At 38.9% G+C, this 25,740-nt stretch overlaps 1 protein-coding gene across 1 annotated transcript in view; it reads right to left on the bottom strand.

The window, feature by feature from the left end:
- SPTA1 (spectrin alpha, erythrocytic 1) overlaps positions 1-25,740 on the bottom strand; it is a 67,996-nt gene that overhangs the window by 20,732 nt on the left and 21,524 nt on the right. The window contains exons 18-36 of the mRNA XM_022559536.3: positions 22,675-22,918; positions 21,275-21,397; positions 19,481-19,698; positions 18,564-18,656; positions 16,736-16,873; positions 15,365-15,516; positions 14,552-14,738; positions 13,290-13,391; positions 8,830-8,921; positions 7,804-7,948; positions 6,109-6,290; positions 4,044-4,143; positions 3,732-3,929; positions 2,719-2,862; positions 2,080-2,183; positions 1,469-1,631; positions 1,075-1,206; positions 424-561; positions 134-238 (exon numbers count right to left, since the gene is read on the bottom strand). Of these exons, the coding sequence (XP_022415244.3) occupies positions 134-238; positions 424-561; positions 1,075-1,206; positions 1,469-1,631; positions 2,080-2,183; positions 2,719-2,862; positions 3,732-3,929; positions 4,044-4,143; positions 6,109-6,290; positions 7,804-7,948; positions 8,830-8,921; positions 13,290-13,391; positions 14,552-14,738; positions 15,365-15,516; positions 16,736-16,873; positions 18,564-18,656; positions 19,481-19,698; positions 21,275-21,397; positions 22,675-22,918 (2,760 nt within the window). The remainder of the gene's footprint in view (positions 1-133; positions 239-423; positions 562-1,074; positions 1,207-1,468; positions 1,632-2,079; positions 2,184-2,718; positions 2,863-3,731; positions 3,930-4,043; positions 4,144-6,108; positions 6,291-7,803; positions 7,949-8,829; positions 8,922-13,289; positions 13,392-14,551; positions 14,739-15,364; positions 15,517-16,735; positions 16,874-18,563; positions 18,657-19,480; positions 19,699-21,274; positions 21,398-22,674; positions 22,919-25,740) is intronic.

Genomic DNA, 25,740 nt, shown 5'->3' with positions numbered 1-25,740 from the left:
ATGACTGATGGATGAGAACACTAAGTTCAGTTTTGCAAGCCTATGTTCTCAAATGGACTCCTAAGACAGGAGAGAGAAATGTCACAAACATTTCCATTCTGGCCAGAGGAGTGGGATTCCAACACTACTTAACCTTTCGGGCCAACATCTCTGTTTCCAATAGCTGATGCTTCTTTAGCAAGTTTCCTGCCGAAGCCAAATCCCTGGCGTGATCTTTCATGGACAGCAGTGTCTCTGCCTGGGAATGGAAGGATAAACAAATAAAGCTGTCAGACGCAAGCTGTCTTTAAGGAGACCAAGATTAGCAAATACATCCCCCAACTTTTCCCAAGAAGAGTCAAGGAAATTGTTCATGCAAAAGTCTGTTTATCTGACAAGTATTTATTAAGATCCCATGCCCACACCATTTCCAGGTATAATTACCTCTGAGAGCCAGAACTCAAAGTCCCGGATGCCTGTGTTGAACCTCTGCTGGCGACTAGCTTCGTTGAGCTTCTGTCCTTTGTCAATTGTTCTCTCAAACAAGTAGTCCCAGTTTTTCTCCAACTCTTCTACTTGACCCTAGCCTCCCAAAATTGAGTGGTCATTATGGTGTCTAGGGTCCTGTGACAACTTGAAAGGATAACGTAGGGAGGCTCTGGAGTTAGGGTCTAGTCAAAATCTGCCAGTACTGGAATCTTATATATTGATATTTTAAATCAGTTATGCTGGTTTAAATCTGAGAAAGCAGCGGGCGGTGTTAGAAGAAATTTTGGATAAAGGGTCATGGGCTGATTACGGAGGCTGATGCCTAAATATCAAAGCTCTTGGTAGTAGGGATAGAAAATATAAGGCAAGCATGATAACACATAGGAATTAAGTCTAAAGCTTTCTTGGAGGTCAAGGTACTGAGTATGATGGGAGTGATAAGGTCTGAGCATCACTATTTTCCTCCTCCTTTGTGCAAAAATCAAAGGGAAGACAATTAACTATGAAACATATTCCATATCCCTACACATGAAAACATTGAAAGAGTATAAAAGATTTCTCTTTGTGTGCCTTTGTAGCCCAAAACCCATTGTGAGCAGAACCTACCTTCATGGTCTCTTCATTGCCATCACATGCCCTCCTCTCAATCAGAGTGTTCCCCAAGGTGATGACTCCTTTCACCTGTTCAGCTCGGCCATAGACCTCATTTTCAAAGGTCTTGTGCTTCAGATATTTTCTCTGAAGGGAAAGCAGAAACTAAATTACCACCTAATTTAGGAAGCAAGATGAGATAAATTCTGTTTAAAAGGAAGAGTTAACATTTCTATCATAACCAAGGTGATGATAACTTCTGAAGAACTCACTCCACATTAGACTCAGAAGTCCCTGAAGGCAGTGACAGTGCTCTGAACAGTAAGGAAGGGTTCAGTATCACAAGGTGACCATTCATCTAACAATCTGAGTATGTTGAAGTTTTCCAAGATTCTTATCTTGAACTTGCCTGAATGTTGGTGGGGTCTTTGTAAGATTCATCACAGGCTATGGGCAGCATCTCACTGATCCATTCTTCTTGGTCCTTGAGGTCATGGTAGAATTGTTTTAGGTCAGCATAGTCTCCAAGTTTCGTTCGCTCAGCAATCAGCTGTTCTTTGAGAGCCTTCCATCTGGAAGTCAGGGCTAGATTACTCTCTGTCCTCTACCCTTCCACCAAGCTTTGATGCCATATTCATGAATCTTCTTATTTGCTTACCTGCCCTTTCTCCTCTCATTATTTATATATTTATATGTCATATATATAAACATAGTTATATATTACTTATTCATATATTTCCTTATGTATTACATATTATATATTATTATATATTCATATGTTATATATAACACAGTCTCATTATTTTCAGATATAAAATAAAGTGATTAAGTCAGGTAATTTCTAAGGTAACTTCCAAGTCTTTCATTTTATGAGTCTAGATCAGAACATTTCCCAAATTTTCAAGATAGTTTTAGGCATTTAGAAATGAGAACTCAGTGTTACTACCATCCTCAATGTTAACAAAGAGGCCACTTTGCTACATCTACCTATAACTCACAAAACAATTGCTCGGGCCTGACCTGTCTAGTACCCGTTGGCGCCGAGCAGCAATCTCTTCCTGGGCATAGTGGTCATCAGCTATGAGCTGCTCAGCAAAAAGTTCTAGTTCAGTGATCTTCTTTTCCTAGATAAAAGAAAGAGAAAAAGCCCAGATGCACGGAAATTAGGCCCTTCATGCAATCCCAGACTCCCTCCTAGAAAAGGTCGGTGATATCTTTGTGGCTTCACAAAGGGAAACAAAACCAAGGCCAAAAGGTAAATGCCTTATGGGGAGGTGGGTTTTAACTCAACAAGAGGAGAAACAATAATGATACTGAAATGAGCTACTTCCCATCTCAGTATGGTGCTGAGTTCCCTATAGAAGAGACACTTCCCATGGCCATTGTAGAAGATGATTCCCACATTGGATGGGATGTTAGGCAGTATATAAAATAGCTTCCAATTTTAAAAGTCAAGTTTTAAAAAGCTGGATTTAAAGTAAAACGTCCAGTGTCCCATGCTACTTGGCTAAGACTAAGCCACCATGTGCCCTGCCTACTTCAGAGTTTTCTCTAAGAATCAAATGGGAATTAAAATAAGTATAAACCACAAACATGTGTAGAATTTCTGTTATTATTACTAATAGCTATTATTGGAGTTCTTATGTTAGTTGTTATTACCTGGGCAGTGATTGCTTTGTCCAAATCGTCACGTTTCTTCATCAAGGCCTCCAGACTGTCTAAGGAACCCTTATCATCTGACCTTAGGTAATTCTCACGTACCACCATCCAGCTCTCAGCCTGATCACAGTTCCCTCGGAAAAACTATGGGGAATAAAGTTGAATGTATATGATATATTCATTCCAGGTGGACAGAGGAAATTATCTCCCCAGTCTCCTGTGATATTGATATAAGGGACCCTGTAAGGTGTGCCAATATTCTTCCAAGAAACATTTATACCATAAATCTTAGATATACTGGACCTTTTACTCTTCCCTGAAAACATGTTTTATGTTCTCATATAAGCTATACTCTCATATAAGTATATATGAGCTATATATCTCTATATATCTCATATAAGCTATACTCCATCCTTGGAGTATAGGAAATACTCTCACTATTTCCCATATCCTATACATAAATACTGGCTGGTTATTTCTTTAAGACTCTGGTAAACACTATTTTTCAGGGTAACCTGTGACACTCTCACTCCCTTCCCTCAAAAGCGTTAATCACTCCATCTGCCATAATCTCAAAACACTCATACATTTTATCAGTAATTATCTTACTGTATGAGAATGATCTGCCTACATGTCTAATTTCATTACTTTTAGGAAAGGGACACTATCTTACTAATCTTTGTGTTCCCAGGGCCCTGCACACAGTAGGTTCTCAATAAAACAAAATCAATCAAACCCTCAATCAATCAATAAAGTATAATCACCCAATTTTATGCCCCCATGCCCTGGGACTGACCCCTATTTTGTTTGCCTTTTTTAACAGGAATAAGGAGTAAAGAACACCACAATGAACAGTCTACAGAGCAGGAAATACAATGTCAAATAATCAAGAGATGACCTTATGCTTTCACCATGGAAGTCCAGTGAAATAAACACCTGTATTAACCACATAAAATTGCATAGATGAAACAGAGTGCAGCTAATCCTGCCTAATGATTGGGAATTTGCAGTACCTGCAATTCAAGACACTGATCTAGCATCTTCTTGCGTCGTTCCCAAGCTTTCTCCAACTCATCTCTCTCTAGTTTGACAGCTTGAAGTTCTTCTTCAATTTTAGGGCTGGCACGGTGCCCACTGCTTATAAGATCTGTACCGAAGTCTTCTAAGGCTTGGAAGGTGGGAGCCTCGGCCTCCATTTCAGCAAGATGCTCCTGTGGCGAAAAGGGGGCAGAGACTGGTGAGGCCAGTGACATCCCACCAAAGTTGTAAAATGAGGGAAGGTTGTGAGGTCACGTGATCAGGGACTACGGCTTTTGAAGCCATACCTGGTGTCGCTCTATCATGATCTCTGTGCCAGTTAAATCCTCAGCTAGCTCCTGGGATGATACCATGCCACCAATGCCACTGAGCCAATTCTGTTGGTCCCTAGAGAAAGAGACATATTGACAAGAGAACCTTGTAACTTGCTATAGAACTGTCCGTCCTTGGGCTTTTTCTCCTCTAGAAAACATTTCCATATCAGTATTTTCTATCAGGTTTATATACTTCACAAATTTTAGACTTGCTGTTTTCGCTTTATAACTTAATAATAGCATTCCCTTGCCTTTGAAATTTTCTTCACTTATTATCTCTTTTGATTCTTGCAATAATTTTGTGTAGAATTCTGGGAATTCTTTTCTTTCCATTTTGGAGATGCGGAAGTTGGCCTAGAGAATGTAAGCAATTTGTCCATGTGCTAAAACTAAAAGCAGACATCTGGAGTAGAACCCAGACACTGGAATCCTGGACTGGTACATATTCCATTACTCCTAACAAGTCCTGTTCCTTTAAAGTGCATAGATCTTGGGTTTAAATATCTATTTTAGTATAGAATCTCAGGGAAGGCATGTCTTTCTTCTTACTTTTATTCCCAATAGAATCCAGTACATGATTCTGTCCAACACATACACACACATAGCACCCCCACCCCCTACTCCTGTGCTATTGACTAAATCAGGGCCATTTCCCACTCTTTCAGCAGTCAAGAAATTAGGCAAGGAGAGCTCAAGTCCATCTGCTCCAGATGGTAAATGTCAAATAATAATGCACTGACTTAAAAAATTATATATGATGGTCAGTTTAAGCATCTCATGAAGAATGCCCTTGCTCTTGTTTGCTAAATAGGAATCAGTAGCTTTAGGGCAGAATGGTCTCTTCTTTTGTAAACTTATTTATTCACTATTTAAACAATTAAGTTTTATTGGGTGTTTACTACGCACCAAACATTGTGAAAGAGATATATTTGTGCCTTCCAGGACCTCACACTTTATATTGAAAGAAGAAAAAATAAGCAAACAAAACATAGACACTAATACATGTTTTTAAAAAGTACTAAAAAGCAAGACTGTCCTAAAGAGATAAAATAAGGTGTTAGAGTTGCTCTGAGGGTGGGGATATTACTTTTGAAATATTGAAGAGTAAGACTTCATAAAGAGAAAGAGGCAGCATTTAACCTGGAATCTTAATTACAGGTAGAACCTATATATACAGAGATAGATGAGCATATATATGATTTGGGGGAATAAGTATGGATGCTATTTATTTATACTGTATGAAAAACTATAGCTTTCCAGAGACCCTGAATTGGGGAGGGGTTTGCTAAGGGCAACTACAATCATTTGCCAAAGTTGCCCCCTTTTTTCTTCAAAAGTGTTGCATTGCAAACTACTACTTCCTGAACACTCAATTCTAAATGATCCTCTCAGCAGACTGATATGATGGGGCAGAATGTAAGAACTGTTCCACAGATAAAGTGCATATTTGCTAAAACGTGATAATGTCTAAAGTCTTTAGCAAGGCAGTGAAACTTCTCCAGGACTTAATTTTAACATTTCTGAGTTTATCTCTTGCTAGTTCTCCTTACCCTTGTGACATACAAAACCCAGGCTCTAGCTGTCCCCACATCATGGATATTCTGTACCTTTCTTATTCTCACACTTTTGTTTGCATAGTTCCATCTATTTGTTAGGATGTGTGTTTTGGGCTGTATTATGTTCTACCATGGTTATCTGTATTCTTCTTTGCTTCTCCAGTAGACTACTCCCCCCCCATATCCTGTAATTTCTGCTATAGCACCCTATATATAGTATACACGCTATAGAAACTTACTTAATTGGCATAGATAATCTCACATTCCTTCAAACTGAAATATTTCAGTTTGAAGGAATTGGCTTGAAATATTGAAAATGAGAATTTTGTGCCTTACCGGAGGTGCAATCTGGACCTAGAGGTACACTCCAAACCCAGCAGTGAAGAGCACCTGTACATAGACTGCTCCTAGATGCTCCACTCATGGGCCAGACTTGGAAACTGCCCACCCCACCTGGTGGAAGTCTGCCTCTGGAGCTTTACCTGGCCTGGCTGAGGAACAGGAAGAATTTTAGGTCCTCCCGTAGATTCTCCTTACGTTCCTCCGTAAGCCCCAGCAGGTCATCCCAGGCCTGATTCAGCTCCAGTCGCTGCCTTTGCAGGTCATCGGTGGCATCTGGGTGGGACTCACTGAGCCGATCTGCTGTCTCCCCCAATACAGCCACCTAGGAAGTCAAGAGCTCTGACAATCAGCCTGGAGTCGCACCTGAATCCTAACAAAGGAAGAGTTCCAAGCCCCGGTGGTGCTCCTTCCTCAAATAGACTTCAATGAGGTACAAGAACACCTTGCTACTTTATAAAATATTGTACATTTAAGAATAAGCCTTTGTAAAAATAAATAAACAAACAAACAAATAAATAAATATATAAGAAGGCTATCAGGCAGGGTGATTGACTTGGTTGGTGGCAAGTGTCTAATTTTTAATGTGAAAATCTTTTCAATGTAGACATTTTCTGTGCTTCTTTTTTCTTTACATGATAATGCAAGTTCTATGATGTCTCTGATTTTTCCAGAGTGTATCTGGCAAGCTCTAGAGTTCATTTTTTGGTCAGAGTAGGATTAATCTCCTTCAATCCCTTGCTAAGGAAACTCTGTACCATACTCAGGCATAGACCTGGCCATTTCCTATTTATCTGAGGCTGCTGACCTCCAACTAACTTTGGTAAGTTCTGGCCTATTGGAACTCACTAAAGAGGTACTTAGATAGTAGGAAGTTCATTTACAATATATTTTCCCTCAATGTAATTTGGTGCAACCACTGTGGAAAACAGTATGGAGGTTCCTCAGAAAACTAAAAATAGAATTACCCTATGATCCAGCAATCCCAACCCTGGGCATATATCCAGACAAATCTATAATTCAAAAGATACTTGCATCCCTATGTTCACAGCAGCACCATTTACAATAGCCAAGACACGGAAACAAACTAAATGTCCATTGACAGATGAATGGATAAAGAAGATGTGGTATGTATATAAAGGGATATTACTCAGCCATAAAAAGGAATGAAATAATGCCCTTTGCAGCAACATGGATGCAGCTAGAGATTATCATACTAAGTGAAGTAAGTCAGAAAGAGAAAGACAAATACCATATGATATCATTTATATGTGGAATCTAAAATATGACACAAATGGACCTATCTATGAAACAGAAACAGAATTATGGACGTAGAGAACAGACTGGTGGTTGCCAAGGGGGAGGGGGTTGGGGGAGGAATGGAATGGGAGGTTGGGGTTAGCAGATGCAAGCTTTTCTATATAGAAAGGATAAACAATAAAGTCCTACTGTATAGCACAGAGAACTATATTCAATATCCTATGATAAACCATAATAGAAAAGAATATAATAAGAGAATGTATATATATATATATATATATGTATAACTGAATTACTTTGCTGCACAGCAGTAATTAACACAACATTGTAAATCAACTATAATTTTTAACAATTTAAAAAGTTTTCCCTCCATGTGAATGGTTCTGGGGCATGCCCTCTTAGTGGACTTGCCTTAGGGACAAGGTAAAAGTATGAGTATGGAATAGGATAAAAGTACAAGTATGGAGTAGGATAAAACTATAAGAATAAGAGACTCAACAATAAAACCAAAGAAAAGGACATTAATAGGTATAAATATGAAGATGAACGTGTTGGAAAAGCTTAAAAGCATGTCTCACCTTTTCCCCCAGGGGTATGAGGTCTCTCTCAAAGCCCTCATGCTGTCGCTGAAGGGCCTGAACACTGAACAAGTCTGAGCCAGGGTCAGCAGCACTGAGGGCCTGGCACTTCTTCTCAATCTGCTCCTTGGTGTCATCTGCTTCTCTGGTACACGAGAGTGAAGAGTTTAAGAATAATAGGCATACTAGAGGCAGACAAGCTGAGCTCACAAAGAAGTCATCACTACCATCATCATCATCCTTTTTAATGTGTTAGAACTTAGGTGTATTTAGTCTTTACAACAACTACTTGAGGCCTAGTCACTATTACCAGTCCCATTCACATATGAGAAAACTAAAGCTTAAGAGGCTAAGCAGAAAGAAAAAAAAGTTAACTATTTTTTCAAGGTTATACCATTGCCAAATGGTGGAGCCTAACTTTCAACCAGGTAGCCTGATGGCAAAGCTCCATGCTTAACTGTTATGTTTCATGATTTTCCATCTTAAGCCATTCTAAACAAGACCTGTCTGAATTTCAGTTTTCCCTTCTCTGAATATTCAAAAATACATTTATACACAGTAAAGGTGTTTGGTTTTCATTAGGCTTGTTCATTCATTTGTTTGCTTAATTAGTTGTGTGTGTTTCTTAGTGTAGACACAGATTTGGAAATCAAACATAAAAAATTGTTGAATCAACAGTTAGAGTCAATGTGATATTTCTTGCCCTCTACTGTCTACTTCTAGTTCAGAAATATAATTACTTAAACCTCTTGTTTCAACTTCAATTTTCATTCACTATCATGAAAACATATAAAGACTGCTAATTATGTATGTACCAGGGCCCAAGCCTAGGTACTAGAAAATTGGAGTTGGTTGTCTGGGAGTAGCCTATGTGCCAAGTGAGGAATCTACTACTGAAGCAACTAATTTCCAATTTTCTCCAGGAAGAAGTGTTAAATTTACAGCTATGGATCTACTATACTAAGTAGAATTGACAGTTCTTGAGTGGGTTCTAGAGTAGCATTGCTTTTCAGGTAAAATTCTTACCTGTGAAACATTTGGACAGCATGGGCACTGCCCAAGAGCTGGCGCTGTTCCTCTGCCAGCCTCTGCAAGGACCCCCAGCGGGCATTCAACTCCTGAAAGAGGCAAACACAGACTTTAGCTAGGGAGCTAACTCAGACAGCTCAGTGGTGCCTAAAGACTAGATGGTTGTGGCTAAAACTTCCAAAAGTATGTTGAATAAGAGTGGTGAGAGTGGGTAACCTTGTCTTGTTCCTGATCTTAGTGGAAATGGTTTCACTTTTTCACCATTGAGGATGATGTTGGCTGTGGGTTTGTCATATATAGCCTTTATTATGTTGAGGAAAGTTACCTCTAAGCCTACTTTCTGCAGGGTTTTTATCATAAATGGGTGTTGAATTTTATCGAAAGCTTTCTCTGCATCTATTGAGATGATCATATGGTTTTTCTCCTTCAGTTTGTTAATATGATGTATCACGTTGATTGAATTGCATATATTAAAGAATCCTTGCATTCCTGGGATAAATTCCACTTGATCATAGTGTATGATCCTTTTAATGTGCTGTTGGATTCTGTTTGCTAGTATTTTGATGAGGATTTTTGCATCTATGTTCATCAGTGATATTGGCCTGTAGTTTTCTTTCTTTGTGACATCTTTGTCTGGTTTTGGTATCAGAGTGATGGTGGCTTCGTAGAATGAGTTTGGGAGTGTTCTTCCCTCTGGTATATTTTGGAAGAGTTTCAGAAGGATAGGTGTTAGCTCTTCTCTAAATGTTTGCTAGAATTCGCCTGTGAAACCTTCTGGTCCTGGGCTTTTGTTTGTTGGAAGATTTTTAATCACAGTTTCAATGTCAGTGCTTGTGACTGGTCTGTTCATATTTTCTGCTTCTTCCTGGTTCAGTCTCGGAAGGTTGTGCATTTCTAAGAATTTGTCCATTTGTTCCAGGTTGTCCATTTTATTGGCATACAGTTGCTTGTAGTAATCTCTCATGATCCTTTGTATTTCTGCAGTGTCAGTTGTGACTTCTTTTTCATTTCTAATTCTATTGATTTGAGTCTTCTTTTTTTTCTTGACAAGTCTGGCTAATGGTTTGTCAATTTTGTTTATCTTCTCAAAGAACCAGCTTTTAGTTTTATTGATCTTTGCTAGCATTTCCTTCATTTCTTTTTCATTTATTTCTGATCTGATCTTTATGATTTCTTTCCTTGTGCTAACTTTGGGGTTTTTTTGTTTGTTTGTTTTTCTTTCCCTAATTGCTTTAGGTGTAAGGTTACATTGTTTATTTGAGATGTTTCTTGTTTCTTAAGGTAGGATTGTATTGCTATAAACTTCCCTCTTAGAACTGCTTTTGCGGCATCCCATAGGTTTTTGGTCGTTGTGTTTTCATTGTCATTTGTTTCTAGGTATTTTCTGATATCCTCTTTAGCCACAGCAATCAGAGAAGAAAATGAAATAAAAGGAATCCAAATTGGAAAAGAAGAAGTAAAGCTGTTACTGTTTGAAGATGACATGATACTATACATAGAGAATCCTAAAGATGCTACGAGAAAACTGTTAGAGCTAATCAATGAATTTGGCAATGTAACAGGATATAAAATTAATGCACAGAAATCTCTTGCATTCCTATACACTAATGATGAAAAATCTGAAAGTGAAATCAAGAAAACACTCCCATTTACCATTGCAACAAAAAGAATAAAATATCGAGGAATAAACCTACCTAAGGAGACAAAAAACCTGTATGGAGAAAATTATAAGACACTGATGAAAGAAATTAAAGATGATATAAACAGATGGAGAGATATACCATGTTCTTGGATTGGAAGAATCAACATTGTGAAAATGACTCTACTATCCAAAGCAATCTATAGATTCAATGCAATCCCTATCAAACTACCACTGGTATTTTTCACAGAACTAGAACAAAAAATTTCACAATTTGTATGGAAACACAACAGACCCCGAATAGCCAAAGTAATCTTGAGAAAGAAAAATGGAGATAGAGGAATCAGGCTCCCTGACTTCAGACTATACTACAAAGCTACAGTAATCAAGACAGTATGGTACTGGCACAAAATCAATGGAACAGGATAGAAAGTCCAGAGATAAACCCATGCACATATGGTCACCTTATCTTTGATAAAGGGGGCAAAAATATACAGTGGAGAGAAGACAGCCTCTTCAATAAGTGGTGCTGGGAGAACAGGACAGGTACATGTAAAAGTATGAAATTGGAACACTCCCTAACACCATACATAAAAATAAACTCAAAATGGATTAAAGACCTAAATGTAAGGCCACACACTATCAAACTCTTAGAGGAAAACATAGGCAGAACACTCTATGACATAAATCACAGCAACATCCTTTTAGACCCATCTCCTAGAGAAATGGATATAAAGCAAAAGTAAACAAATGGGACCTAATGAAACTTAAAAGCTTTTGCACAGCAAAGGAAATCATAAACAAGACAAAAAGACAACCCTCAGAATGGGAGAAAATATTTGCAAATGAAGCAACTGACAAAGGATTAATCTCCAAAATTTACAAGTAGCTCATGCAGCTCAGTATCGAAAAAACAAACAACCCAATCCAAAAATGGGCAGAAGACCTAAATAGACATTTCTCCAAAAAAGATATACAGATTGCCTACAGACACATGAAAGAATGCTCAACATCATTAATCATTAAATAAATGCAAATGAAAACTACAATGAGATATCATCTCACACCAGTCAGAATGGCCATCATTAAAATATCTACAAAGAAGAAATGCTGGAGAGGGTGTGGAGAAAAGGGAACCCTCTTGCACTGTTAGTGGGAATGTAAATTGATACATCCACTATGGAGAACAGTATGGAGGTTCCTTAAAAAACTAAAAACAGAACTACCATACGTGCTAGCAATCCCACTACTGGGCATGTACCCTGAGAAAACCACAATTCAAAAAGAGTCATGTACCAAAATGTTCATTGCAGCTCTATATTTACAATAGCCAGGACGTGGAAGCAACCTAAATGCTCATTGACAGGTGAATGGATAAAGAAGATGTGGTACATATATACAATGGAATATTACTCAGCCATAAAGAGGAATGAAACTGAGTTATTTGTAGTGAGGTGGATGGACCTAGAGACTATCATACAGAGTGAAGTAAGTCAGAAAGAGAAAAACAAATACTGTATTCTAGCACATATATATGGAATCTAAAAAAAAAAAAAAATGGTCATGAAGAGCCAGGGGCAAGATGGGAATAAAGATGCAGACCTAATAGAGAATGGACTTGAGGATAAGGGGAGGGGGAAGGGTAAGCTGGGACAAAGTGAGAGAGTGGCATGGACATATATACACTACCAAATGTAAAATAGATAGCTAGTGGGAAGCAGCCGCATAGCACAGGGAGATCAGCTTGGTGCTTTGTGACCACCTAGAGGGGTGGGATAGGGAGGGTGGGAGGGAGGCAGAGGCAAGAAGAAAGAGATATAGGGACATATGTATATGTATAACTGATTTGCTTTGTTATAAAGCAGAAACTAACACACCATTGTAAAGGAATTATACCCCAGTAAAGACGTTTAAAAAAAGACTAGATGGGGCTTAAACCCTGGTTGTTTTCATCTTATCTCCTTTAGAAAATGCACAGGTTTCTTTCTTTCTTGGATAGCTTGAACTTGGGTCTCATCTATGCCAATGTAGCTAAGAAAGGAATTAGTTTTCTTCCGAAACTGATGTTCTAGGGTGGAACAATCAACCTTAGAGCAGCAATTGCTATTGGCTGCCACAGAGATACATTACAACCTCTGAAAAGTGAGTGGAAAGTGTTGCCTCGGTAGGTAGAAGGTATTACCTTTCTCTATGAGAAATATAATGCCATTCTGCGTCTTGAAATGACTAAACCAGGTAGCTTCTTAGAGCCCTATTTTACTGTAGAGAGTAAGCAAATTGTTCCTATGCACTTTCCTTCTCACTCTTACCCCAGGTCAATCACCACAAAAGGAGGCAGAGAATTCATCCTCACTGGTTTATGATGACTCAGAGAACTGGACTAGACATTCTATTAATTCATTACATCTCTTATGGAACCACAAGTCCAAATCTGAGTCAGGTCTAGAGTGCCTTCTCCCCCATCTCTACTACCTATATTCTTCTTTCATCAGATTTTACCAGAGTATCTCCTCCAGTAAACTTTCTTGATTAACCACTTCCCACTGTCTGCCTTTTCTTTGTATTCATGCATTTGATCACTGAATTTCTTGTGGCGATGGGGGGTGTGTGTGGCAATTTATAGATTTCAGATCAGTTAAAATGGATACATGGCTGGACTATCTGAACTATTTCCTTTGACCTTTCCTGTAGTTAGCTCCATACTGCCATTACCTTCTGCATGTTCTAGTTGATCTTCAGGATATGAAATTAAGCATTTTTAAATGAAATGAAGATTCCCCAAACCTGGTAGTGAGAAGAAAGAAGGAGCCATAGTTACCTGCTGTATTTGAGCTCCTTCTGGTGTCAGAAGCTCTTCAAATTGAAGATCATCAGCCACCTTGTTGATATCCCTCAGCCGAGGCTCATTGGTCTTCAAATCCTAGGTGGGAAAATGTATCCAAAGCAGTATAAATCCCCTTCTCAAGAATCTTTCATACTTACCTGCTCATCTTTGCCCCGACTTGGCTACAGGTTAAAACGTATTGCTAACCACATTTGCAGTACACAGCAAACTGCCTTCCTCCAGTCTGCCACAAAGAAGAGTACCTTTAAACTCCCTGATACCCAGTGGCTTTCAAAAACGTGACAGGACAGCTGTTATTTATATGGATTATGGAGCACATTAATTTTCCTAGATTTCTCCCTGGATTAAATTATAACATCAAAGGGGTCTATACCTGAGCCACGTAATGTTCTTTGCTACCAATACAAATTCCTCCATCTTTTGTAGAATTTCATTGTCTGAGTTGCAATTTGCTTATATTAAGATGTTGTAACAGCTCTAGGGAACTCATCACCACGTCTATGGTGATGACATTGTTTATTCCACTATGCAATGGCCTTTTAATGAGTTTTCTCATGGAAGTCTCATTCTTGGTATTTTATAAATTGTACCCTTTTTTCCCCCTTCCCTTTCTTTCACTTCTCTCTGTCTCCATATGTATATATATGTACTTTATCTTTATCTATTGATCGATCGATAGCTTTGTATAGCTTTGTATTCCATGTGTAAGGAAAGTACCATATGGAAAAGAAAGAAGGAAGTAGTTTATACTAATTGCTAGTTAAAATAATAGAATGGATCTGAGAGAATAAAGGAGAATGGAAAGGTTTTAGGTAGGCAGAAAATTAGAAATTGTCTGGTTGTAAAGTCAGGTTGTTCTTCCCACCTTTCCATCCAAACTTCTGCCCCATAATTAGACCTTGCAAGAGTTTCACAACACCCCATCTCAACCTGGGAAGCAGGAACACAAGACAGTATAGGACAAGTTGTGAAGATTCTGGGAGACCAGCACTTCCAGTAGGATGTGGGAGTGGCAGGAAATGCAGGCTGCAAAGTCAGGGTGACTAGTTTCCTCTGCATTTTCCTTCCACTTGTAATACCCAGAGAAATATTTGAAATGTGGAAGTCTCAGTAGTTTTGGGGAGGATATTTAGCAAATATGAAATTAAGGAGTTACTAAGGAGGAGATATGGGGTAAAAGGAAATGATGATAACCCTTGTAAAGCTGTCTAGAGGAGTTGGTTCTTCTTTCTCACCATTTGGAACTCATCAAACTTTTTCTGCAGCTCCCAAACATCATCTAATTCCACCCCGCTGTTTTCTGCCTTTTTCTCTCGGATCCAGTCCAGCATGTCTCCTGCCTCATAGGCCAGCAAAAACTCATTGTAACGTTGCAATAGATGACGTCTGCGTTCTTCTGCCCGATCCAGGAGAGAAAGGTACCTGGGTGGAGAAACAAAGAGAACGGGAAATGTGGAATAAGAGATGGAGAAAACACAGAAGAGTAGAAGCAGGGTGAGAAAGGGAGAGAATGAAAGGGACAAAAATGAGAGGGAGGAAAAAAATCAAAAGAAAACAGTAAAGAGAAGAGGAAATAAAGATGGCATTGAGAACAGAGAGAAAAAAGTGTTCCATTTAAAAACAATAAAAATGTCAATGTTCCAACAGTATGACTGTCAATACGCCTTCCTCATTCTATAGAAGTGAAAATCTCACATTCCTATTGACAACTGGATATGAAGTAGCTTGGCATAGTAAACAAAGTTCACACGGAAGTCAGAAGACCTTTTGATAACCTTGAAAGAGTGAAAGATTGCCAGGCAGGGAGTCAGAATACGTGACCCTAATATGTGTCTGACCTCTGGCACTTGACTTAATGGTTCTGGGGTTCCCTTTCCTCATTTAAAAAGTACAGGGTTTGAATTACCCTAAGTTAACTTTCAGCTCTTAAAATCTGTGAATTTGCAAAGCATCCTTAATCTAACAGATATAGAATCGTAAGACGTGTTTTTGACCAATCTGGAATGTTTGGCCAAACACTGTTCTGTTCTCCAGCCTTCAGAACTTACTGGTTTTCAATCTGTTCCTGACGCTGGGTGATGTTGCCTGGTTCTTCTCGCCTCCGTTGCGGGAGCATAGGAAACTCATCACGGGCAAGTTTCCTGACGTAGACAGCTGGCACAAAGCCCTGGTGATCATCAGCTTCCACTTTCCACCAGTCCTAAAGGGAGAGGAAAACCCCACTTCTTCCTTAGTTCTTGGAAAAGCCACATATAGGAGAATTTAACCCTCATAACTAAGTCTCTAGGCAAAGGGACAGGCTGATGGCCAGAAGAAGCAAACCATTGCTTATGGGTAGCATATAATGTTTATATATTACAAAGAACATACATCAGAAGTTGCAGGAAGTGCAGAGATAAGCCTCTTAAATCAAGGAATTTGATATTTGATGTTAGATCCTTAACTTTGATGAGGTTTTCAAAAACTGACAGCCATTCTCTTCATGATGGGGCATTTTGTCCACTAGGAATTCACAAAAAACCCATAGGGCCAGGACTGAACTGGGTTTTTCGTGGGTGAAGCACCTGTATATGACAATATTGTATAATAACTTCTCACCGTCCCTCTCCCAAAGCCCCTAAAAATTGTGTGTTGCCCTGAAATTCACCTATGCAAATGCTTTATGCTTAAGTATGACCTTGATCTCCACAGGAGGGTTGCTATACTAACTGCTCTGGAGTTAACATCCTCAGAGAATAATGTGGTGAAATGAAGAAGACTGAGCAAAGAGAAAAGAGGACTGGAACACAGCTTATTTGATAATAAAATTCTTGCTTCTCTAAAAAAATTACTTTGCCTCAGAGTAACAAATCCCAAGCTCTCTTTTTTTCTTCTCAATCATTTTTGGAGATTAATGAAGCATTAGAATATAAAAATATTTCTCATGCTCTTATAAGAAATATATTTAAAATCCTAGAAAATACTTTGTCAGTATGCTCACAGTCATAAGGGCTAAAGAAAATCTAAGTTGGCAAAAGACTTCTCCTTGAACAGGCTCCTCTTAACACCAGCTATTTTTGTTCCATTACTAGGAACATTGGGTCAGAAGAGCAAGGAAAGATGAGAAGAAAGAGGCAGTTTAATCCTGTAAACATATTACAGAATTGTCACTCATGGCTTACATGTCTTTGGGCTAGTTACTTAAGCTCTTTGAGTCCTCACTTTGTTAACTGTAAAATTGGTATTATAAACTCAAAAGATATGTACAGGATCCTACACAGCATCTGAAGGAAAGATACTGCTCAATAAATTATGGTTATTTAAGAGAGAGAGAAATAGAAAAATATTGGCTGGTTAAAATATGGGTATCTGGCAGGGTTGGGAGAGTCGACTGCAAGAGCCACCCTGTTGATGGGAAGAAAGGTAGAAGGGAAGGTCACCTTGTTGATGGAACTGAGCAGTGTTAAGATATCATCTTTCTTCATGGTGACTTCTCGGGGGCTGAGGGCCTGGAAGTCATATAAGGCCACAACCCTCTCTTCTCGAGCAGCTTCCTCCACGGGTGCAGCCTGTTGTTGCTGAACAAAAACAGTAAGCAGAACAAGCCAGTCACCCATAGGAAAGATTTCCCTGTACAGCCTACCCATGGTGGGCCGTCCCTGCACCTTGCAGGAGAGAGGGGCCCCTGGCTGAAATCTCTTACATGGCTGCCAGTAACAGAGCTATTGCAATATGCCATCTTCAGAGATATCGTTCCATCCTAACACTTCTCAGGGGACGGGTGGGCTGGGAAATACGAACACAGAGTGAGCAAGTAAGAATGTAAGTTTTCAAAAACATATTAAATGCTCTAAACTACCAGTTCTTAAGCAGGCAATAAAGGGTTGTGTGCATCCATGTTTGAGAAAGTGAGAGACCCACTATCTCTCATCACCTTCTCCATTCCCTGGGTCTTTAAAGCATTTTGTCGAGTAACCGTGGACTTTCTTTTTTAGAGTTGAGTGATCTACAGCACAGGAAAGGCCACAGAATTTTAAAAATTGAGAACATAAACTGAGATCAAATATCTTGTCTCGCTCTCCTTTTTAACCTGTCCTCTAAGGTATGGTCTTCTCTGATTTTCATTTTTTCCAAATATCATATCTCTCAGAGAATGAACAAAATATAATCCCTCTTCATAAGCAATGGCCCACATCTTCTTCAGATTGGAGCTGAAGATGTACTTCCCCTTACATATCCCTCTGATTTTGTATCCTTCAAATACTGCTTCCTCATAACTTACAATTCATAAATCCACCTGTTTTTGTGTAGGCACTCACTGTGCAGAGCTTGAGGAAGGCACAGCACCAAAGCTCTGTAAATATATATTGACTTGACAGAGTGAGTCTATGTCTTTTCTACTCCCAGTGTATGGATTCAGAGCCCCTCATAAGACAGAATTCCTTGAATGTGAGAAGTGTGTCTCTGTTGCTTCCACTATACTAGGAGATACCCATATCATTTAGTTGATTGCAGCTCCCATCACTCTTCAGGACACTTATTTTCACCTTGCAGTCTAGCCATTCTCACATTCTCAATCCTTTGCATTTCCCATTTCCCAAATACACTTGATTATTTTGTGCTTCAGTGCATTTGCTCTCATAGCTTATTCACTAGAAGAGCCCTTCTTCTCATTATCTGCATAGTAAACTACCCTTAAAAAAAATAAACTGGTTTGCCTCAGCTATGAAGATTTTCCTATCCTCCAGCACTCTTATTTCAAGAGAATGAAACACTCCTTTCTTTGAGATTCTTTTTCCTGTTCATATATCTATTATATGCAATTATTTGTTAAAATTTATGACCTAATAGACTAAGTCAGGATTATTTTTTATTCATGGGTGCACATGGTAGACATTTAATAAGTGTCAGTATAAAAAAAAACTAAGAAAGGGAGGAAATAAATCAGGAGGGAATATAAGAGGAGAGATGCAAATAAAAGAAATAGGAAAAGACAGAGAATGAAAGTATAAAATGAAAAAGGAAAGCAAAAAAATAATATACCAGTGAATAAATGATAATACTTACTGAGAAATTCTTATAAACTAAATCTCTGTAGGTGCTACAAAGATACCACAGTGCCTGCCTAAAGATCGCAAGACTTACTATTTTCTATTGCAGTTGCTTCCTGGACCATGTAAAGTAAAAACTGGTAACAAAGAGAATCTCCTAATTCCTTTTCCTCTGTGGTGGAGAATGTGATTCTTGTCATACCTAAGTCCTTCTTACCTGGCAGGCTTCTGCCTGATCCCGAAGAGCTTGTATACTGTTTCCAAAAGCCTTCAGATCCACTAGAAAGGCCTCATGCTTCTTTAGAAGAGCCTGAATTTGTTGATGGGAAGATCATCAGAAGCAAATACAGGAAGAACACTAAGCATCCCTGGGGAGTGTTTCAACTATTGTTTTGTGTTATACTTATTGTCCTAATTCCTGGTAAGAGGCACTCTCCACATATAATAAATTTTTTAACTCTAAATTTGCAAGTATCAAGAAAATAAGAGTTAAATGAACAATATCAATATATTTGCTTTAATCAAAATAAAGTCAAATTGCACAAGTGTTTTCTCAATGCACATCACAGCTGAAAGAGGATACTGCTGAAAACATTGCTTTGTAGGATTAAATATTGGCATAACTTTAGATGCCCATGTCAAGTATTTCTAGTGCATAGGGTTTGTGAAATACTATACTGGCTGATCACAGGACAATGAGCAAAACAAAGAAATGGATATAAAGAGTAATTATAACCTTAGAAGTTCTTCTTGCCCCAACATGTCCGTGTCTGCCTGGCTTTATTACAATAAAGTAATTAAGTATATGTTAAAACTATGGTTGGTTTGTGAAATCCCAAGCTCAGTCTGGGAAATTTAGGATGGGACCAAGACAGGCATAGATGTCTGGTCATGCCTTTTTGGGCTTAGATAATCTCTAAGAAATGTGGCTCTCTGTGGGGTCAGGAAAATGTGGTGTATCTTTTGGGATTTCTGTTAACTCAGGTTATCCCAGCAGATGAAGGCCAAAGGTTATCACTCTGGAAACTCTGAAAAATCTGAGAAAACCTGTAGTTGTCACACAATCTAATCAGGTACTAATTTGGTACTAATTTGGTGAGTACTAGACAATATCCTTCCCTGTGCCCACCTTACCCCAGCTGCTTCTTCATCAGCCCCATAGTTAGTGTTGTCTACTATAGGTTCCCTCTCTCTAATCCATGCTTCTGCTTCATGCAGGTCAGCTAGGTATTGCTGGAACTGGACATTGGCTTCAAGATCATTCTGCCGTCTAGCAGCTCGAGCCTGGAGAGATTCCATATTCTCATTCAAACTCTTGACCCTAGAGGCCACATCTTCTGCAGCAAAGTGTCCTATGGAGTAGTTATAGAAAAGGAGAATTTTACCCTCATTAATATCCACTATACTTTAATCCTTTTGGTGAGCTGGGAGAGAGAAAGGGAGCCATGAGAATGACGCTGCATGTAGCCAATGTGACATTTCACCTAAGTTCCTGGGAACTGGGATGTCATAAGTGAGATTAAGCATCAATAGATGCTAATGGGGGATAGGGTATATGTGTGGTGGTGAATTGGGTGGTACAATCTCTGATATACGGACTGAAAACAAAATACCTATGTGTGGGTACTGCTCAGAGTTCCAAAAACGTGTATTCTCTAGCTTAAGCAAAAAATTCAGCAGATTTTCATTTTTTTTTAACATCAATGAATTAAAATTCATTCTTAGGATTGTGTTAAGTATGTTTTTTAGAATTTGGTGAACACCTCTACAGATAAACCAAGAAGATACAGTGAAGTGTCAGCAAAAATCCACAAGCAGATTTTCATTTTTACCCATAAAAGATTTATTACTGCAGGAATTGTTCTCCCATCCTAAACAACTAGAAAACCAGACACAGCATAAGAAACAATGATTTTCAGAAGATAGGCAGACGAGTGTGACTCCCGAGAGAAGGGAAAGAAATGAGCTGTGCCTTATGACTGCCACAGTTTATGCCTGGGGCAGTCTGTAGACTGCAGTGCTGGGAGGACTAGCCCAAATAGAACTAGCAATCACACCATTCTGAGGAGACAGAGATCAGAGTTGGGGGAAGACAAGACAGCTAGAGCTTGTGGAGCAGGGTACTGAGAAGGGTGCTGTACGGGGGATGGAGTTTTGGGGATACACATAGAGGTCCCGTGAAGTATGTGACTGATTACTCCTTTGCACACATATGTCAGGAAACTCTTCAAGGGTAAGGAAAAGAAGACTGGAAAGCAGTAGGCCAAAACACTCCTAAGGTCACATAGGGCTGTGAATAATTAAAATTAGCTCCCACCAAAGTGGAAAGATTTTATAATACATGAGGTAGTATCCTCAGAAGGGTTATACCTTAGTAGTGGACTAGTCGCTAAATTAGTTCCAGAATAAAAACTTCCCTGGAAGAACCATAAGAAAGCAGATCCAAGAAGCTCAACGATTGCAAAGCTAAAGAAACAAAGACCACTACACCAAGTTATACTGTAATCAAATTGGCGCAAATTGGTGAAAACCAGTGATAAAAGAGTCAGAGGAAAAAAAGACATTACATACAAAGGAGCAAAGATAGTAATGAGAGACTTCTCACCAGAAACTCTGCAAGTCAGAAGACAGTGCAGCAGCATCTTTAAAATGCTCGGAGAAAGACAATATCAGCCAAGAATTTTATATCCAGTGAAAATGTGTTTCAAAAGTGAAAGCAAAAGGAAGTCTTTTAGACCAAAACAGAAGCCCAGAGAATTTATTATTAGCAGGACTTCACTACAGGAAATGTTAGAGGAACTTCATGTAGAAGGAAAATTATACAGGTAAAAGTATCAAAGTAGACAAAGGAATGAAGCCCTAAAATTGAAAAAAACTCATAAATTTGCCACAGTGATGACAGGTCAATTCAATCTGAATCATACATACCTTCCTCTACCATTTTGTTTCCCCTTTCTGTTATCACTTGGATGCGTGGCTCATGGCTGGCAATATTAGCCTGGATGACTTGGTGTCTGTTCAGAAGATTCTTGGAGGCAATCAGGTCCTTGCCTAGAGATAAAAATAATTTCAAGGTCATTGTTGTAGTGCACAGAATAATAAGAAGCTACTGTACTTCTTTTTAACTCTTGGACCTACAAGTTCTTCCCATTGAAGTTCATTAAGTGGGCTTCCTAAAATTTATGCTGTTCGTCTGAATTAACTCTGCTCAGCTTTGTTCTTCCCCTTGCCTCTTTGTACTAAGAAAATGCATTATTCTACAAAAGACAATGAATAAATCACTCTTCTCTTTGGATGATAAGTAGAAAGGCACGTAACTCTTCAGCTCAAACTTCCAATAATTTCATGCAACCAATTTTCTTTCAACATACTGTGGTATAAAAAGCAGGATCTTCTATTTGCTTATTTCTATGGATGCCAGAAAGTTATTAAGTCCTCTAAACTAAAAATAACTGTTTTTTAGTTTTCTTTGTAAAGATTAGACATAACTTACAAAAAGTGCCTCACTCGTTGGTTAACACTAACAAGCACATAATAAATACTATGTACCGTTAATTTACTGCTTCTAAAGTCCCCAGTTCCAGCTATCTACTTCATCCTCCCTGTCTCCCGTCCACACTTCAACTCTCTTTCCTCCAAAATTTTCTTCCATATAGTTCACACTAAATGTCTCCAGAAACCCTCTATGCCCGTCTCTCCCTCAAAGAGATATTTTCTCTTCTAGGATATTTTCCCAGACTAGCCCCTCTGTTGTCATATGGTCCAGCCTCTCACAGATGTACCCAATACATGTATATTAAGTTTGCATTATATTTATGTGCACTTTTTCTGTATTTCAATGCAAGTGTCCTGGCACTAACAATGGTGGACTGATTGATTCCAAAGGAAAGGAAATTATGTACTTTATCTGCTGCTTCACCCCTTCTATCCTTGTAATAGCTCATACATATCCTTGTGATAGCTCCCCTTATAAAAGGGAGCCACTGACAATATAAACAAAAACACTTGTGACCTCAAACGCTAACCATGACCACTCAGCCAAGGACCTTGGCAATAACTTAGAGCAAGTAGCAAAAAGCTGGTTACTTTAGCTCTTCCCAGAGGCCTTAAATTCATGGCATTCTTCATGTCTTGTTTTAGGAGGAAAACTTCTCAGTATGAATTATTAAAAAATCTTTTTTTTTGGAAAGCAGGAAAAATGTTCAAGAGTCTAAGGAGAAAGACCTAAGGGCAAACTTTGCTACTGTATCCCAGATCCCTCAAACTCTCTGCAGACCTTGGTCTTCTCCTTATGGCTCCGCCTGCTTGGGCTGTACGGCTGTACTAACCAAGGTAGGTGGAAGCTGCAGAAGGTTCAGTCTCTTGGATCCAGGCCTCCTCATCCTCTGTGTCTCTGTAGATCTGGTGCAGGAGGAGAAGGTCAATGAGCTTATTCTTCCGGTTGGCCAGCTGCTTTTTCAGGTCTTCAAACTGAGACACCAGGGACTCCTGCCTTGCCCGTACGTCCCCAGCATTGGGATGGCCTAGTTCTTCAATATATGCTGCCAGGTCTGTGAGGGTGTCCACCTGATCCTGAGGAAGAAATAGAATTGGTGTCAGAAAATCCCATCATTCAATAGAAAAGGATGAGAGTTTGGTATCTGGCATGGAGGGCAGGATGGGGGGGTGGGTGGTGATGAGGAGAATCAGCTCTATATGTACTCATGTTTAAACTTCTAATCAAATCAGTGAAATAGAGTGGGAAAGTTTGCTACACTAAGAACCAATTCTTCAAGCTAAAGGCTATTTATAAGAAAGTAGTTCTGAAACCACGTGTTAGAAAGGACAAAATATGTGTAGAGTGTGCCAAAGAAATCAGGGAAACCAGAACCACAAAAGCTTGCTTGTTTGGGAGTAGTGATAAATTGAGGCCCCAAAGAAAACAGCAGGAGGCTTCTTCTATCTCAGTTCCCTTTCCAGCCTCTTTCTCACCCTTTAAAATGAGCTGGAACTGTAAATAACAAGGAAATTTCTGAGGCTTAAGTTTGTTGCGTAGCAGGAACCATGCCTATGAGATGAAATGTGACGTTACAGAAACAAATGTCCGGACCTCAGAAAGAAAAATTTAAAGGCCTTTCTTTGGCCACTAACTAGTTGTATGAATTTAAGTAAATAATGGTCCCCATTTGGGTCGTATCTGAGAAAGGAGGAAAATAGAAACAGAAGTTTGAAGGATCTTCCTAGAAATAAAATTTTAATCGTATTCCTATATGGTAAAATACAGACGAGAGATTTGTTTCATCTTTATTAATGAGGTCAACTGTAACTGGTCTAGCAAGAGCACAGAACACAGGATTTTTGTTTGTCTGCTTGTTTCATTTTGTTGTTGGAATGGGGGTGGTGGTGAGAAGAGAAGTTCTTCAAAAAATGGATGAGCAGCAGGTATTGGTTTTACTTATTCTATTTTGCCATCCAGTGTTCAACCTACACAGGGTTTGATCTATCTCTTCTTAATTTGGAACAAACCATTGATCATCAGTAGCTTCTTAAAATGTATACTCACGTCTCCATAAAGAAATAAAGGCGCCACAAAGACTTAAAATTAAAATTTCCTACTAGCCAACGGTTCTCATCTCTTAGGACATTTTAACTTTGAAAAACATCATTGTGTAACAGAGTGATTTTCAAACATCATAATTGTTATCATGATTATGGTTCCACTGTACTAGTTGAAAGCTAATGTAGTGCAAGAGGCTTCAGACTAAAGAGATAGACTTGACTGCTCCTCAATTGCCATTTTATCCAGCTCTTCACCTGTTTTCATAATAGTTTCCTCCTCGATATAATAAGGACTTTGGGCTAGAGAATATTCATGATCTTTTCCAGCTTTAATAGTCCGTAGCTAAAATTTTTTTTTTGCAAGCATGATATCTTAGCCGCTACTCCAACTAGGAGTGTGACCAAGGGGAATCCTATGGGGCCTTCCCGGGACAGATCCCTCCCATACCCTCTGTTTTAGCTCCTCTTTGAAGTTGCCAGGTAATAGTATCTGATGCATATTTCCTGACTTCTTCAGATGCTAATACCAGCACCAAATGGAAGAAATTAACTAGAATACTTGATGATCATGAGCACATAGCCCCCACACCTTCTGGAACTGAAGGATTAATAATGTTAACTGTCATGTTAGCTCAGCATCAACCAATCAGAGAATTGTGCAGGAGCTGATCACATACCCCCACGATGCCCCCTCCCTCTCCTGGCCTTTAAAAATGCTTTGCTACTCAAAATGGATTAAAGACCTAAATGTAAGGCCAGACACTATCAAACTCTTAGAGGAAAACATAGGCAGAACACTCTATGACATAAATCACAGCAAGATCCTTTTTGACCCACCTCCTAGAGAAATGGAAATAAAAACAAAAATAAACAAATGGGACCTAATGAAACTTCAAAGCGTTTGCACAGCAAAGGAAACCATAAACAAGACCAAAAGACAACCCTCAGAATGGGGGAAAATATTTGCAAATGAAGCAACTGACAAAGGATTAATCTCCAAGATTTACAAGCAGCTCAATAACAAAAAAACAAACAACACAATCCAAAAATGGGCAGAAGACCTAAATAGACATTTCTCCAAAGAAGATATATAGATTGCCAACAAACACATGAAAGAATGCTCAACATCATTAATCATTAGAGAAATGCAAATCAAAACTACAATGAGATATCATTTCACACTGATCAGAATGGCCATCATCAAAAAATCTAGAAACCATAAATGCTGGAGAGGGTGTGGAGAAAAGGGAACCTTCTTGCACTGTTGGTGGGAATGTAAATTGATACATCCACTATGGAGAACAGTATGGAGGTTCCTTAAAAAACTAAAAATAGAACTACCATACGACCCAGCAATCCCACTACTGGGCATGTACCCTGAGAAAACCATAATTCAAAAAGAGTCATGTGCCAAAATGTACATTGCAGCTCTATTTACAATAGCCAGGACATGGAAGCAACCAAAGTGTCCATTATCGGATGAATGGATAAAGAAGATGTGGCACATATATACAATGGAATATTACTCAGCCATGAAAAGAAATGAAATTGAGATATTTGTAGTGAGGTGGATGGACCTAGAGTCTGTCATACAGAGTGAAGCCAGAAAGAGAAAAACAAATACTGTATGCTAACACATATATATGGAATCTAAGAAAAAAAAAGTCATGAAAAACCTAGGGGTAAGACAGGAATAAAGACACAGATGTACTAAAGAATGGACTTGAGGATATGGGGAGGGGGAAGGGTAAGCTGCGACAAAGTGAGAGAGTGGCATGGACATATATATACTACCGAACATAAAATAGATAGCTAGTGGGAAGTAGCCACATAGCACAGGGAAATCAGCTCGGTGG

The sequence above is a fragment of the Delphinapterus leucas genome, chromosome 1, assembly GCF_059928025.1.
Source record: "Delphinapterus leucas isolate spDelLeu-1000000601 "Yukka" chromosome 1, BTC_Dleu_Yukka2, whole genome shotgun sequence".
Classification (NCBI taxonomy): Eukaryota; Metazoa; Chordata; class Mammalia; order Artiodactyla; family Monodontidae; genus Delphinapterus; species Delphinapterus leucas.
The sequence above is the reverse complement of the archived record's forward strand: the minus strand, read 5'-3'. Positions and strand labels throughout refer to the sequence as shown.